The sequence below is a fragment of the Taeniopygia guttata genome, chromosome 20, assembly GCF_048771995.1.
Source record: "Taeniopygia guttata chromosome 20, bTaeGut7.mat, whole genome shotgun sequence".
NCBI classification, from domain to species: domain Eukaryota; kingdom Metazoa; phylum Chordata; class Aves; order Passeriformes; family Estrildidae; genus Taeniopygia; species Taeniopygia guttata.
The window spans coordinates 15,212,179-15,229,177 of NC_133045.1; the positions used below are offsets into that span (position 1 = coordinate 15,212,179).

General features: G+C 41.1%; 1 protein-coding gene across 3 annotated transcripts in view; it reads left to right on the forward strand.

The window, feature by feature from the left end:
- The window catches only part of PREX1 (phosphatidylinositol-3,4,5-trisphosphate dependent Rac exchange factor 1), a 99,736-nt gene that overhangs the window by 73,275 nt on the left and 9,462 nt on the right, over positions 1–16,999 (forward strand). For 2 of the 3 annotated variants that reach the window (XM_030288352.4, XM_072917196.1), the window contains exons 18-31: positions 1,118–1,266; positions 2,192–2,277; positions 3,810–3,946; positions 4,387–4,558; positions 5,770–5,957; positions 6,699–6,860; positions 7,420–7,630; positions 8,814–9,075; positions 10,757–10,963; positions 11,957–12,045; positions 12,418–12,500; positions 13,120–13,210; positions 14,868–14,996; positions 15,684–15,725. In XM_030288352.4, the coding sequence (XP_030144212.4) occupies positions 1,118–1,266; positions 2,192–2,277; positions 3,810–3,946; positions 4,387–4,558; positions 5,770–5,957; positions 6,699–6,860; positions 7,420–7,630; positions 8,814–9,075; positions 10,757–10,963; positions 11,957–12,045; positions 12,418–12,500; positions 13,120–13,210; positions 14,868–14,996; positions 15,684–15,725 (2,008 nt within the window). The remainder of the gene's footprint in view (positions 1–1,117; positions 1,267–2,191; positions 2,278–3,809; positions 3,947–4,386; positions 4,559–5,769; positions 5,958–6,698; positions 6,861–7,419; positions 7,631–8,813; positions 9,076–10,756; positions 10,964–11,956; positions 12,046–12,417; positions 12,501–13,119; positions 13,211–14,867; positions 14,997–15,683; positions 15,726–16,999) is intronic. The other variant, XM_030288353.4, reaches the window with a different exon arrangement.

The window sequence follows — 16,999 nt, forward strand, 5'->3', positions numbered from 1 at the left end:
AATAGCCTGCAAATCTGTTGTGTTTGAAGACGGCAGCACACCATTTTCTAAGGATTTTTTTTTTATCTTTCAAGATGATCTTTGGCCATGAGCCCATCTTTTGAACTTGATCTAATAATACTGGTCCAGCAAAGAACTAAATCTGCATCTCCCTGACCCAGAGTCTGTGTGAGACTAATGCTGTGGATCTCCTTTTTCAAGTCAAGAAAAATTAGTTATTGTTGTGGATTGTTAGTGGATTCCAGGCAGAATAGAAAAGGGTTTGACACACTTAGAAGGAAACTCAACTGCTGAACCCTGAAGTTATATGAAGTAATTATAGTCTGGAAGGTTTAATATATTTTTAATCATTCCTTGATAACTAACATCTAGTCCAAATGTTGGTATGTTACATTTTAACTGGTAGAGATCATCAAGGGGTATGTTTGAGGCTGTTGACCACTGGGCATTGTTGGGGATCTCAGTCTTGTCATTGGATCTGTGACCATTGCCAAATAACTAAAGTTAGGTGCAAAACCTAGGATAATTAGGTGCAAAATCAAATGGCTTTTTAGGCTAATGAAGAGCTAGTGCTTCACTTAAAGTAGAGGCAGTTCTTATCACCATTTCAAACCAGGTTACTGGATAACCTGTACCCAGTTCTGTGATTTGGTATAGGTTGGTTTTGCAAGGCTGATGGCTGAAAACTGTCCACAGCTCCTGTGCCCAAGGTGTGGGAAGTCACACTTCTGCATCTCACTGGGTGTCACAACCAGTCTATTATGGGACTCTAGCTTTCAGTTGTGTCCCCTCACCCCTTGTTTTTTTATAGTCTCCTATTTTAATCGTCCCTTTAAAATTTGTAGCAGAAAAGTACTAAGATCTATCCATTGCAAACTAAGATACATCTGTAGAGTGGCATATTTCTAAGGATACTGGCAAAATATCATTGTAAATGCAGAAAACTTTAAGGAGGAGTGACAAATGACTTGATAAACCAACACTACTTATAGGGTATTCCATGTGAAAGTAATCCAAGAAATGTCCATAAGTAGGGAACAGTTGAACCTTAAAGCCTGAGCTTTCAGAGTTGCTGCCAGTGATCCAAAGTGCTCTGTGGTGTTTGTTCCCTTTGCAGATGGCTGGCCTGCAAGCAGGAAGAAAAATCTATTCAATCAATGAGGATTTAGTATTCCTACGCCCGTTTGCTGAAGTGGAAACCATCTTATCCCAGTCCTTCTGCTCACGAAGGCCACTTAGGCTTCTGGTAGCCACCAAATCAAAGGAGTAAGTGCCAAGATGGGCAGAGAGAAAAGATTATTGAGAAATGTCCATTACTAAGTAGTACTTCTACAGCTGTAGTGAAACCTGTGTAAACACTTTGCTGTGCAGAAGCCACTCAATAGGAAAACATGACAGAAATGAGAGGTACAAGACTCATGGATTGTTTTTAGTGATGACCCTTGGGCTGCTAGGAGAGGTTGGCATGCGTTCTCTTTATACTGCAGATTACTTTTGGTTTCCTTGTATACAAACCAAATTGGATTGCAAAGATTGTAATTCTTTCTCAGGTGTGAAGCTTTTCACACTCTATTATGTGTATGGGAAAATGATTTCCACCCATTAAAGCTCGGCTTATTTTTGGATGACTCTAACAATATCAGCCCTTACAGTTTTCCAGTCTGTTATTGTTTCTTATAATGAGAGCTGGCCCTCATTAGTGTCTTGTGAACTGTTAGATTCTGTAATCCCAGAATGTGCCATAGAACTGAACGTCTCAGTGACCATTTGTTGCTGAATTCCAGTCCAGAAGGTCTTGTCCAGTCTGTTTTGTTTCTTTAAAACTTTTTAGTGGGAAAAAATCTTCTGCTGATATAGATCAGCACAGCTGCACTGAAGTTTGCATAGAAATGGAAGTGAATATAAATGCCTTAGAAAGTTTCTGTCAAGTGTTTATTCACTTAAAGATGTAATAAATCAAGAAGTGACAAATTTTAATTAACAAATAGAATCTCCCATATGCCTTGGAGATTGAAGGTGGAGTATATTTCCTCAAGTCTGTTTGTTTGTTATTTATTTGTAAACACTTTGAATGCTTACTTTCATGCAAACCCAGCTGAGAATGCCAAGAAAAGATTCTGTTAAGAACTGCCCAGAACTCTGGCAGCCTAATTTAAAACCATGCTTTCTCTTCTCCGTTATTTATCTGCAGGATTATTAAAATCCCCGATTGTCCTGAAGCACTTTGCTTTCAGATCCGGGGAGCAGCACCACCGTACGTTCATGCAGTAGGAAGAGGTAAGAGGTAACTGTACTCTGTGGTACAGTTAAGTTGATAGTACAGCTGAATAGATAGACTTGCGCATATAATGGGTATATATCTATGTATATGTATTTCAACAAAGACAGATCCAGGTTTTGTTGTCTAGCTTGTTCTATACAAGTTCTGATAAATTTAGTGACCATAGTGACAAGAACCTGTGATAGACAAGAATGACACTCACATACAGTGTGAGATTTCCTGCCTCAAACTGTATATCACCTAAATAGATTCTAAGACAAACAGTATCATTATTGTGAACTGAGTGTTGGGTCTCCAATCCCATCAATGCAATACAAGGAATAATTTAATTCCACAGTGGAAGAAACTTGAATGCTGCAATACACAGTACCGTGGACTCTTTAGAAGGCTTTATGACTTTAGCTCTTGCAAGCTAGAAATGGACTTGCTTAGTGACCCTTCCCTTGTTTCTTTTGAGACTACTAAGGTAAAGCTTAACAGCCACAAGGAAAAAAAACAAAACCTGTAAAACTGAGATGGTTGAGGAAAAGTTGAGGGGTCGTGCTGTCTGTTGTTTCCTCAATATTTTTACCTGTAGTTGTCCACAATTTGGATCTGGGTTTTGAAGGTGCTGTAGGATCAGCAGGTTGGTAGACAAGTCATAACACAATCTAGACATCACAAACTATGGCATAAGACTTGGAGACTACTTCTCCTTTTACATAGGCATATGTTCCTGTAAACTGCTCTCCTTGATCTTTTTAAAGGAGAAAACACAATTTGACAGAAATATTTACTACTTCTCTGCCTGACATATTAACTGAGCTACAAGCAAAGCATAGCTTTAACCTTTATGTTAAGCAGATAATCTTTTAGATTTTTACCTTTTAGACATACACCAGTTCCTTCCTTCAGAACAAACATGTATCTCCAGCTGAGTGCCGTTAGCTTAGGCAGTGCCCACAGATGGCACTGCCCAGCCATGTGTGTCTAGGGACATACATTTATTACACCATTTTATAGCGGCACCTACAACCACTTTTTCACTATTTGGAGTGCAAGCTGGAAGTTGCAGCTAGGAAGATTGTTCTTTTTCAGCATTTCGCCTGGAAAAGACAAGTTACATTTGACATCATAGTGTTTTTGTGTAGCAAATTATGTAACATGCAAGTGTTCTGTCTTCCAGGTGCAAGAGGCTGGAACAAATATAACAGTTTGTACTTAAGCAAGGCCACAGCTAATGTAACCATAAGGCTAAAAGAGAACCATATAAGAATCCTAAGGAATTTCCCACAGAAATGTCAATTTCTAGCATGAGCATATTTAGATCTAGGAGATTGCTGTTTTTCCCAGCATCGCTGAAAACATGAAGGATAGACACATGATGTTATCCTTACACAACAAAACTCTCTGAATAGTAGCAAAGGCATGACAGGACTGACCCAGCTCTTCTTACTTTTTCTAACCAGAAAGTTTTTGCAAATTTTTCAGTATTCTCATCCATAGGCAGTTGGCATTTCTGTCTAACTTCCCTCCTGTTATTTTTCAGGTTCTGAGGCTGCAGCCGTAGGCCTTCATCCAGGGCAGTGTATTTTGAAAGTTAATGGGAATAATGCAACACATGGAAATTACAAGGAAGTTCTGGAGCACTTCACAGCCTATAGGACCAGGCAGCAGGAAGCACTGGTATGAATGCACAATCTCAAAGGAAGTACATTAATTCCCGCCTTTCTTCTGCCCTCCTCTATTCCTGTGTTTTTATGCTCACTAAATATTCAGAAAAAGAACATCTACATGTTTGTTTTGATTCATTTGCTTTTATGCCAGGGTCCTGCTATCACTGAGGGGACCTGATTCCATTTCCCATAGTTGCAAAACACCTACAAATAGCATGAAAGCCATTTCATGCATACAGAATTAATACAAAATTATTAACTGTTACTAACCATGGAAGTTTACCCAGCTATTGATCTAAATTTTGTGTTCTCTGAAGTTCAGAGAAAATCTGGGGGATATTTCAGCCTACTTAGAAGGTATAGAATTGATAGCTAGATTCATCTCTGTAGTCCAAATGTTTGGAGATTGAGCATTTTGAGGTTCTAGCTGAAGCCTATATCTCTTGAAAGGGGTTGTACCAGTGGGTGTACAGAACACATGAAGATGCTGAGGAGGACAGAGTTCAGCAAGCAGTATCCCCTGCATGTTTGAGTGGCAGTCGCCCGGGCTCCAGCAAAGACAACTCTGCGCTAGAAGGACATGCCCAACTGGAACACCTTCAAAGCAGCCAACAGGAATCAGGTAAAGATTCTCATGGGGGAAGAAAACCTAGGGACAGTTGAGGGGCTTTCAGAAGGAAAACCACAGTAGAAATATAATTATTATTGTAGAATATCTCTTGTCTTAGCAAAGCTTTGTAATTGAATGAGGTTTGCCAGAAGACATATTTCTTTGCTGCAGTATGTTCAGGGGACAAAAAAATTGAAATGCACATAGAAATTATGCACCTATGACTCTCTCTTCTCTACAAGACAGCCATTTATGGGAATGAAGAGACTCAGCATTTTTAGAATCCTTTGGTAGCCCCTGCAAACCATGCATTTATGGGCAGTAGCTGATGGAGAGGGAATGTTGGCAAGTAATTCCAGCTAGAATAATCTGTATTTTCTGTTATTTTTGATTAAAAATTAGGGTGTTAAATTTCTTCGCTCTGGAGCAGTTTTCAAGGCATGTTGCCACTGTTTCAGGAAAAAGTGTAGGTGTATTTACTCCAACTTTTGAAAGCATACCTCAATAAACAGGTCTACTTTCATGTTGAGGGCTTATTTGGAAAAACAAAAGTTAAGGGAGACTACAAAAGCAAAATTTAATCCAAAGGACTGAGCCTGGACTCTCTGAATGCCATTGGCAACTTCTCCAGGAGCAGATGCATGTCTGTGTGGATCCCATGCAAGGTCTGGTGATGCTGGTAAAGTCACAGAGTGTTCCAGCAGTGGAACAGCTGGAGCAGCACCCCGGTAGAAGTGTGTGAGCAACTCCTTGGCAAATCTTAATTTGACTGGAACTTGAATCTGGTCTCTAGTGACAATAGAATTGCTTTGTGTAAAAAATGTTTTCTCCTCACCACATCCCTGCCTCAGTCTTCCAGAGAGTTATTGCAGACAACAGCTTAACATACTTCCCTTCCCTTATAAGCTTCTGCTAGGATCCACAAACAGAACTAAAGTAGTGTCCTGAGCATGGATATGTGCACACATACATGGAAGAACATCAGAATGGGGATTGGAGCACGTGTGTTGTCTAAAACTCTGTCACTGTCTCCATTAATGGCCAATAGCAAATGTCTTCCTAAGCATATTCTCTCTGTCTCCAGCAGCACATAGTTAGAGACATTCTTTAAGCCAAAGGTTATGTCTCTGCATTCAATATCCTTCTCAGCAGGTCTCTCTTGTCAGGTCAGGCCTTGTTCACGTGTGCTGCCAGACACCTCTAATGACTTACTTTGGTTCCAGCCCAGACACCACAGACTGTTGTTTCTCCACTGGTCATTGGTGAAGAAACCCCTCTCATCAGCCTGACTGTGGATAACACCCACCTGGAGCACGGGGTGGTATATGAATATGTTAGCAGTGCAGGAATCAAATCCTTTGTCCTGGAGAAAATTGTGGAACCAAAAGGTTGCTTCATTCTCACTGCGAAGGTACCGAAAACCGTGGTCAGCTTTTGCCTAAACAGAATGGGAAGCCAGTAATATAGCTTATTATTGGCTGCTGTGGGCTTGGCTCTTCAGTTGAGGTTGACATTGGTCTTCTCAGCCCTGCTTAGAATTTCGTTCACTAGAATGAGTTACAATAGCTTGTTTGGTATAAGTAATCAGCAAGTACTTCCAGGACTTCAGCTGTTGAGGCAGTTGGAGGGGAGCCCTCAGCTGTGGAATTCTTGCTTTTGTCTGCCTGGTAACATGCAGTCTGCTGATACATAAGATTAATCTTTTCAACCGGGAATTTGCTTTACCTTGCAAGAAAATCAAGCAATTTTTTCCCACCTGAGAGGCTGGATGGGTTGCAACAGCAATTGAGTAGAACTGCTGCTATTGGAAAGCAGCAGAGAGTGCTGAGTGGCTTGGTCATCTCTGACAAAAACAAGCTAATAGTGAATGTTTGTTGCATGCCAGTAATGGTATTGTTATGTCCCATGGAAGCATGCTAGAGCAGGTAACTTGGACCGTGGATATTTTGATCCACTTCCGTAATTCTAAACATTTTTAAGGAATGTTAGATAACTCTGGTGATTAGACACATTAGTAATTCTCAGGCAGTAATAAAGGCAGCTTGCTCTGGAGGCAGCTTTTTTCAACCTTTGCCTCTCACTGAGGAGAAGAAAACTGCATTTTCCCTCCCTGCCAGGACTCATACCATTGACATCCTGTCTTTTTGTTTAGGTTTTAGAGGCCTTTGCCGCAGAGGACAGTCATTTTGTAAAGAACTGTGAAAGACTCATATCTCTAAGTGGTGCTGTGGCCACCATGCCCCAGTATGAATTCCGGCAAATCTGCGACACTAAGCTGGAAAGCATTAGCAGGAGGCTCACAAGCTACCAAGAGGTACAACACTACTAATAATTGGTGAACTCTTGAGACAATACTTCATTGTGTTAAGTAGGTCTTAGTATTCTTTATTAATGAATCCAAACTGTTTCTGAGGTGGGTATCCTGGAGGCATGAGAACAGCAAGTTACTGAAATTGCAAGTTTTGAGTGAAAGTACCTTGTCTTTAAATCACTTCTTTCTGCTTGTCAGAGCTGTGGGTTAAGACATATTATTGCAGGTTAATTTCCACTGTATTAATGAATAAATATGAGAACAAATTGATGAATGTTTTATTTAACATGAATGTAACTACAGTGTATCATGGTGTAAACAAAGTGCATGTGCTTTTTGCATGCAGTTACCTGAGCTGCTTGAAAAGAGAGTGCTAGAAGATATAGCTAATTGTTTTCCTTTGTTGTTTTATGAGCTTTTTTATCATGTGTTATTCCAGCTGTATCAGAAATCTGAATTCCTGGATTTCTGGAATAGGAGGCAGGAAGAGAAAAGAATTGTCTGTATTGCTTCAAATTTTTTTTGAAGGTGCAGTAGCACACACCTACTTTATTTCTCCCAGTTTGCAGATGAATTGAAAACAAAGGTGAGCCCAGCCTTCAAACAAGCCATTATGGAACCTCATTCCCTCAACAGCATGGATTTCTGCCCCACCAACTGCCATATTAACCTCATGGAGGTATCATACCCCAAAAGCACTACCTCAGCAGGGAGATCATTCAGTATTCGCATTGGACGGAAACCTTCTATTATTGGTCTTGATCCAGAGCAAGGTGATCATTAACTTCCAAGTCATACTGATTTGATCTGTATAAAAAGTTGTGTTTTTCCACTGCTCAGCAAGGTCAAATGTAAGTTCCAAGGAAACATAGTCTTGCCAGTACCCTTTTGTTCTCCTTAAAATGTTATAGTTAAATGTCAGCCTTCTTGTGTTGTGAAAAAGTAATGGCTTCAAGCATAGAGGGGCTTCAGGTGCCATATTTTAGCTAGATGAACTGTTTGAGCATGATCTCATGGTAGTTACGTGGCCAGGGTGCTGTTGCCCTTAGTAGAGGTGACTTGCTCACTAAAAGTGAGCAGGGGCTGATGACAATGCTAGTGCTTCATTCAGGGGGGGAACTGAAGTCAATCACATTGTAGTGCTGCTTTCTACTCTCATTACTAAATAAATTCCATGCACTGGAGTTGAAAGTCTCTACTGTGTCAGGGGATCTATTTTCTGATAAGTTGCTGCTATGCAGCATTTCTCCTACAATCTGGTTATTTGAGTTCCAACATTTTTTTTATCATGATCTGACTTAACATGCTTCTGATTCATTGCCTTGTGAAGATCAGAGTGCAGGAATGTTTGGAAGAGGGAACTATAGACTAACCAACTTTCTGAACAATGGCATTGACTATTCAAATTGAGGTTTGTAAAGGATGCCTGCTTGCTTGGGCACTAGAATTTTTAATGTGAGCTAAGGTAGGTAGCAAAGTACTGCACCAAAACTGTCAGCAATTCTAACTGAAAAATAATTATTTATCTTCTGTAAGAACAGAATCCTATTCCTTTATATGTGTGTGTGTGTGTAAGTGTAAATGTGTGTAGAGCTCAAATAATAGCATAGACTGATTCCTGAGAACCCAAATGCATTAACTTTTCAACAAAAGCTTTTAGAGAGCTTCTAAGTTTTCTGTATGAACATACATGTGGACGTACATCTTTCCTTCCATAATCTAGCCAGTTTCTGAACTTTAGTATATCCAAAATATCTAGTTGGCATAACAGGAAAAAAAGCCCAACTTCTTTGGGTATTTTTTCCAGAATGATTTTGTCATATAATGTAATTATATAAAACAGTTTTGTGAAATTTTAGTTTTTCCTGTCAAACTCCACTTATCCTAAATGATCATCACCGGGATGGAGTGGAGAAAGTCATGAGAGCTATACTAACTAGATCCTTTAATATTTAGTAGGTACCTTAAATCCAGTGTCATATACTCAGCATTGCATCACCACTATGGCTGCACCGTCTTGGAGATGTCCAGCCCCAGAAGGTGGAGAACCTGATGGTAGCTTTGGCCAGCAGAATAGAGGAGCAATTTCGGAAGAAAGGGGACTCAGTTTTCTGCTGAAACAGGAAGATTGGGAGATGCAGGACTCCTACTTGCACCTTTTTAACAAACTAGACATTGCAGTGAAGGAAATGAAGCAGTATGTCGTTCAGATAAATAAGTGAGTACAAAATCCTGTATGCACTGGGGAAAGAAATTCTTATAATATTGAGGAAGTAACCTCCAAAAGCACATTGTGCTGTCAACCCCAGCTGTCAGCCTCTTCACACCTGCCCTTGTATGACAAGTCCTCACTGGTTGTGTTAAATCTACTCCTGGGCAGATCCACAAGTGTTTGTATTATTCTTTTGCTTCTAAAAGTCTACCTGAATTTGACAGCCACTGTTTTTCTTACTGTGTATTCCAAAATAAGAATTTTTTGTTGTCAAGAGCCTTTGAGATTTTGTCTATCATAAGGCAGAAATAAGGGTTGAAATAAAGACAGTTCAACAGCTGAAGCAAAAGCTGCACACAAACAAAGCAAAACCAAGGATTCATTCACTGCTTCCCATGGGCAAGCAGTTGTTCAGCCACCCTCAGGAGAGCAGGGTCCCATCCTGTGCAATGCTGACTTGGGAAGACAACCACCATCACTCCAAATAGCCCCTCTTTCCTCCTTTTCCACCCACTTTAAATGCTGAGCATGGTGTCACATGATCTGGAATATCCCTTGGGTCAGTTGGGGTCACCTGTCCTGGCTGTGCCTCCTCCCAGTCTCGCACACACCCCAGCCCCCTCCCCAGTGTGGCTCTACCAGGGGCAGAAAAGGCCTTGGTTCTGTGTTAGCTCAGCAGTAACAAGACCATCTCTGTATTACCAGCTTTGTGTTCAGCACAAATCCATAACCATCCCATACCAGCCCATGGAAAAAAAAATTAACTGCATCCCTGCCAAAAGCAGCACATGACCAAAACTTCACCTGAGTGGAAAGCACATGGAGCCTTGGTCTCAACATGTATTTCGACAGAAGGGTGGTAGCCGCTGGGTAGAAGCCAGCGAGCTGAGGAGGAGAAATCCAGTGCCTTGGAGGAAGATAGGGAGGACTTTCAGGCCACCATGATTATAGTGATTAAATTACACCTTATAGAAGTAGGGTACCTGTAGAAACAGGACCTTTTGGGAACTGGGATTCATGGGAATCTCCTGAGGTTTAATGAGACCAAGTGTGAGGTACTGCACCTAGTCGGGACAGGCTGGAGAATAAAGGGACTGAAAGCAGATGTGCCAAGAAGGACCTGGGAGTGCTGGTGGCTGAGAGGCTGGACATAAGCCATCTGTGTACACTGGCAGCATCATTCAGTGCTGGGCCATCTGTGTCCTGGGCTCAGCCCCACAGTGTGAGCAGCAGGTGAAGCCAGTGGGGAATCTGCCCCTCTGCCCTGCTCAGGTGAGACCCTAACTGCAGAGCTACCTTCAGCTCTGGGGTGCCCAGCTCAGGAAGAATGTGGGAGAGAGTCCAGAAGAGGCCATAAAGATATCAGAGGGACAGAGCAGCTCTGCTGTGGGAAAAGGCTGAGAGAATTGGGATTGCTGGCTGGAGAAGAGGCTTTGGGGTGACCTACTTGTGGCCTTCCAGTACCTGATGGGAGCCTGAAAGAAAGATGAAGAGACTCTTTACAAGGGCCCAGAGTGAGAGAACAAGGGGGGATGGCCTCAAACTGAGAGCATGTTCAGATCAGATGTTGAGTACTTAGTCTATGTAAAGTGCTCACAAAGGTAGCTTTGATTTCACATAGCTGCATCTAGCCTTAGTCGTGACAGTTCATTTGTGGGACTGAGAGCTCTTTGTTGTACTTCTGCAGACTTTTGTCCACCATAACAGAACCCACAGAAGTTGGTGCCTGTGAGCTACCACCTACTGAGGACACGTCCTCACCTTCTCTGGGAACAGAAGAAAGTGATCCTGACAAAGCTGAGCATGGTGGAATCAAGAAGGTCTGTTTCAAAGTTTCTGAGGAGGACCAGGAAGACTCTGGACATGACACAATGAGTTTCAGAGACTCCTACAGGTCAGTGTGTATTAGACAGAGGCAGAGAATTAAGCATATATTACAGATAGCAGTTACTTGATGGGGAGTGTGTTTTCATGGGTTTTGATTTAAAAGAGCATTGATTAGCTACAAACCCAAGCAAATTGTAGATAAGAAAATACCTTCTTTGCAATAACCAACAAGGCTATTTTCTGTGTAGGTGTAATTCATAAGGGTTTGTATTGCAGAGTAGTTACCATAAGTATTACTCTTCCTGAGAAGGAAACAGATTTCTTTGATACTAGATTTAAAAAAAGGACATCAAGAATCCTAATTAGGGTTCTTTCAATTGCTCTAATATTTTTTCTCTCATCTCAGTTAAATATTACATCAAAGGCGGAGACAGTGGAGAATTTTTTAAGCTTTGTTTTGGGCTTGTACCATTAAAACCAGTGTCATTGTCACTTCATTGGAAGGGGACAGCCTGAGATCCATAGTCTTTTTGGTTACTTTCAGTAAGAATAGTTAAAGTGAACTTTAAAGAGAGGAGATTCACTGTAGAATTTTCCAGAATTTTCTTGGCTCAGTGCATGAGCCAAGATTGGTATGGAGCTGTCATGACTCCCTGCTTCATTATAGGAGCTGCAGTGCCTGATTGTCCAGTGGCTTAGATTCCCTAAATTTTCTCTGCCACCTCTGGTATCTGTGCTACTGCAGCCTCCCTATATGCTGGATTTGGATGCTGTAATGCCCTGAGAATTGGTAGCAAACGTTTAGTGGAGATGTCTGTTTTCATTATTTACAGAAGCAGGGTGATGCATCCAGTGTTAACTGCAAATAGAAGAAGACATCCTGTGGCAGTCCAGCTCCAGAGTCCCTGCTTAATGGCTGTTGTGCATGTCATTAGTTACAGTCATTTCATTTTCACAGAACTAGGTCTGGGGAGACAGTGCCAATAAAGCAGAATAGCAGAGTGGGTGCCTGGGTGTGCGGACAGCTTTTGTTCAGTCCCCTCTCTGCTCTCCTCCGCAGTGAGTGTAACAGTAACCGGGACTCCGTGTTGTCCTACACCAGCGTGCGGAGCAACAGCTCTTACCTGGGCAGCGATGAGATGGGATCAGGTGAGTGTGTGCACAGGTCACAGGCGTCCCACTCGTGCCTGGCCCTTCGGCAGTGCGGAGAAGTCTTCGCTGGTTATAAGCACTTGCATATTTAATTTGGTGTTCTCTTCAAAACAAATCCCAAGAACATAGATACAGATTTGCCTTCTTCTAATGAACCACAGTAAATCTGAAACATGGGAGAGGTATTAGGCAGGAGTAAGTTTCTTTAGTTATTGGATACTTCAATATATGAAAATAATGAGTATTTTGGCTTAAGAATTGGAGATAAAGCAGCAATCATTATTTACTTCACACCAGTGTGAAGGTGTGCCCATGGCTCATCACAGATCATGTTCATAAGTTCAAAGCTTTTCATTTCTCATGTATTAGGAGATGAGCTTCCCAATGATATGAGAATACCTTTAGACAAGCAAGACAAACTTCACGGCTGTCTGGAACACCTTTTTAACCAGGTAGGTAAAGCATTATTCTTACACATTATTGCTTTCTCTTTATCAATGTGAATCAAGAAATTGGAAGTACTAAATTGTGTTATGAAATAATATTTTGAGGAAGGCATACTATTGAGATTTTAGGGAACACTGTAAGCAAGTATATTATAGGACAGTTTCATCATTTTTATCTGTGTTATTAAAGTTGCCTTGTGATTTAAGCAAGGCCAACTTGCTTAAATCAACCTACCTAAGACATAAGACTAAGGGAAAAAAAGCTTTCATGAAAAAAAAAAGGACAAACTTCTAGTACTTTGTTTGATGAAAATGGATCACATTTGCAGATTTTAGGAGGTTCTTACAAGTTTAGCATGCAGATGTGTTTATTATAACGTGTAACCCCAGGGAGGTTTTTGCTATTCTCTTACCTCATCAGCATGTAGATCATTGTTGTGCAAAATGCTGTTATTAAATGTGAGAGGCTCTTGAGGCCAGTTCATGACTACAAAGTCTGACTGCTGTGTGTCAGTCATTCCAAAATACAAATCGTGTAAAGGCTTCAGCAGTTTCCCACAGGAGTTCTGTTCAGATTTTCTTCTGCAAGTCTTACTGATGCTGATCGATAGCATTCCAATTGTAGGTTGATGCAATCAATGCACTTCTAAAAGGACCAGGAATAAATAAGGCCTTTGAGGAAACCAAGCACTTTCCCATGGACCACAGTTTGCAAGGTAAAGAAATAGATTGGCTGTATTTAATAATGTGATTTCCAAGACTTAAGTGCTATGGCCACACAGAGTTCCTTAACGCTGCAGTCTAACCAGTGGTGCGTTAGACAGGTACCATGTCTGACCACTGAAATTTTTGTATCTCAAAGAGGTCATTTTCCTGGGAATTCCTCCTGAAACACACAGAAGCCTCTTTTGTTACATGCTGCTCAATTATCGCAGCTCTTTCACAAGTTTCCAAATCCCCACTTTGCTGTGAACGTATTTGAAAAGGTACAAAGTAGGGATAGTCAGATTCAAGGCAAAGGAGTGCTCTGATAAGTTGATATGGGGCTGACCACTGGACATCCAAGGCACCAAAGGTTCTTCCTCAGTTTGGTTAATGACTTACTCTGCTTTACTTCAGATGGATGATTGCCAAAGTAAATTCATCCTCACATAACACTGATTTTGAAAACTGATTCCCATAGAGAGCAAACAGATGATACCATGTTTTCTTTTTCCTCAGGGAGCATGATGACTCTATGGTCTTGATGGTTTTGGGGCTCAGGATGTGGTTTCTTTTCTTCCTGAAATACACAGGATTTAATTTTCTAAATGTTTGCTGCATTTCTTTTCCCACTTGAAAGCTGAAATATTCCCTACTACTCCTGCTGTATCTCAGGTGCTGTAGGAGGTGAGAGCTCAAATCTCTCACAGGCTCTAGTTTTTAGTTACGGTGGCAAAGTCTAGAACTAGAGATCTTTTCCTGCCTTTTTTTTTTTTTTTTTTTTTTAATCTTGATTCCAGAAATAACTCCTGAGAAGGTCTGTTATATGTACTCATCTCTATGAACACATTCACATTTGTGTGGATTCGAGGAGGATCTGTTAGCCTTTCCGTGCACTGTTGGAATGAAGTGAAGAAATACCAGATGTTTCTTTTATTTTGTGTAAACAGAATCTCATTTATTAAAAGTAGATTAATTACCCTGAAAGAGTCTTTTAGTTAACTGATCACACAGAGGAACAGACAAGCCCTGCCTACACTCAGCTGGAATCCTGGACCACTGTGTCTGTTTGATAGCTACCATAGACATCTTTTTTTGATGGATGGACATTGGAATGCTCTTCTAGTCCTGTACAGGATCAGTTATTTGACATAGTTTTTTTTGTTTCTCTGTCTGCTTATGCACTTCCTTGCCAACAATGAGGTGTTTGGCTTAACTACATAGCTAAGTCATGGAGAATGAATTTTCTGCTCTATAATTAATAGTTAGCTTTCATCAGGTGAAAGAAAGCAGGATATTTCAGAACTTCTCATTGTATTACCCGCTGTGACAGTTGCAGCCAAAAAGTTGATCTTATTCTCTGGATCTGGCTGGTACAGCTGCCTGCAGGTCATTCAAGGCAGAGGAAGCAGGGGTTCGTCTAGTGAGTGGAGGAGAGCTCCCTGCACTGTGCATGTCAGCCAGGCCCACAGTCCTGAAAGCAATGCAGGGAGACTGCTGATAATGGGACAATGCCCTCTCTTTATTAGTTCTATTTAGGGATCTTTTGAATTCCCAATCACTGCTATTGGTACTGCATATCTGCTTTCATCTGTATTCACATTATAACTCCTAAGCCACTCTTAGTTATGTGGCATTTCCTAAATGGCTAACACACTCCATGTTTCCTAGAATTTAAACAGAAGGAAGAAACCACAGTTAGGTGCCGGAATAATATTCAAGCCAGCATTCAGGAAGATCCATGGAACCTTCCACTGCGCATCAAGAACCTTGTTGACATCATACAGAAACAGGTGGAAGGTCTGTAAATAAGGAAACGTTTGTTACTAGCTTCAGGGAGCAGAGATCTTAATCAAATCTAGCAGTTGATTTCATAATTTTAACTCAATTTTTAATAAGGCTGTCCTGGGCTCTAGAGAGGACCAGGTAGAGCAGGTTATGATGTGCAGAGTCCTGATGCTTTATGGTAAAATGGCACCTGTGCAGCAATTCCAAAGAACTTTTTTCTCCTTACTTTATTTCATCAGCCTGTTCAGATTGATGTCAGACTGATTTATCTTCCTGTGCTTTTTAAACCCTTTTAGAAAATGAAAAGAGAGGTGTTTGGTAAATTTAAAACTGTGAAGTGAATGTTAATCAGATATTACAACATCCTAAACCACTGCAGTCTAGTTGAACTGAAACAGGAGATGAAACTGATCACAAACTGGGTAGAAATCGCCTCCTTAGGAATTCATCTACAAATGCAATTTGTTTCCAGTAATTCGTGGTAGTTAACAGCTCATGTAACCAGTAAAATTCTTTGCTTTACACTTAATTTTTTTTCAGTTATGAACATGTCTGTGCAGGTGAGGGCTATCAGAGTAAATAGACAGGGCCATGCAGGTGCCAGGGATTTGGGGGGAATGAGGAAACTGTTAACCAGCTGTAGTCACATATGCCTTGGTATTATGTTGACTACAGCATTTCTTTTCTTCACTGTTTTAGATGGGAAGAATCAGCTGCTTTTGGCCTTGTTAAAATGCACAGGTAAGGGGTTTTCATTTTTTTACAAAACAACATACCCAAGAAGTCCCTAAAACCTTGTTCTTTTACAAAAAAAAACATACCCATGAAGTAGGGACAGGGTTTTTCTGTCTTCATTTTTTTCTTTGTACAACCCTCCTTCTCAGATGGAAGTGAACCCTCCTTCCCTTTACTCCTTCCTGCTGTGGTGAGAACATGCAGCAAAAATGTGATCTATTGAACAACCTTTTTGAGCCCATGGACTCTGTCGTCATTCCAAACAGAGCAGGCATACTGAAATTACAGTTAACTTGCATCACAGACAAAGACCTTACATGTGCAAGGAGAACCCAAGTACGCTGGGGACATCAGGAACCTATTACCACACAGCAAACACTGTGCTTGCAGAGCAAGGGACAGATCTTTACAAGGAACCTGGGCACGGTCTTTTTGTAATTGTAGCACTTACTTGGAGTCCTTTTGTGTGAAAATAACATAATGCATAACTGGAAACTGGTGCCACACTTGATTCTCAAATCTTCATAGAATGAAGATCAGAGATTTGTATGGCTATAACTTATCTCTCAGCTCCTGCCAGGGCTGGTCTGTGAATCTGTCCAAACCAAGCTGTGTACCAATCTACTGAGCATAAAGGCTAGGTTTTGATAGCAGATAAAATGTCTTCCAAAGTGTCTCTCTATGGATGCCCCATCTCCTGCAGCATTTCCATGAACATCTGCTGGAAAGAAGGATGGTTGCTCTTAGGCTGAGAATATGGCCCAGGGCCTGGGGTGTGTTAGTCAGACTATTGTGTTCAGTCTTAATAATCTAGAGCTTCAAAGCCTCTGGGTGATGTCTTCAGCTTCTTCGCCTAGGGAACAATGCCTTGCCAATGAGAGGCTGCTGCAGCACTGCAGAGTCTGCTGGAGGGGCTGGGAGTGCCTGGGAAGTAACTCTTTACTTGTTCATATTGCTCTCTGGCCTGCAATCCCCTGAAGCATGACAAGATTGATTTGACCAGCATGTGGCTGCCTGGCAGGCACACTGGAAGCAAAATTAACATGGGGAAATTCTTCCGGGAAACAGACCAATTGGTACTGTATGGATGGGCCCAGTTAATGCATTAGGCATATGGGAAGCCCACAAAACACAGATGGATAGATGAAGATTAATAGCCCAGGAGAGAAGTAATGTCAGAGACCTTCTTTCAATAATTCTCTTGCACCTGTAAACGTAAAAAGAAAAGAATCAATCCAGATATGGCTGTAACTAAGGAGTTAGTTACTTTCCAGTAGTTA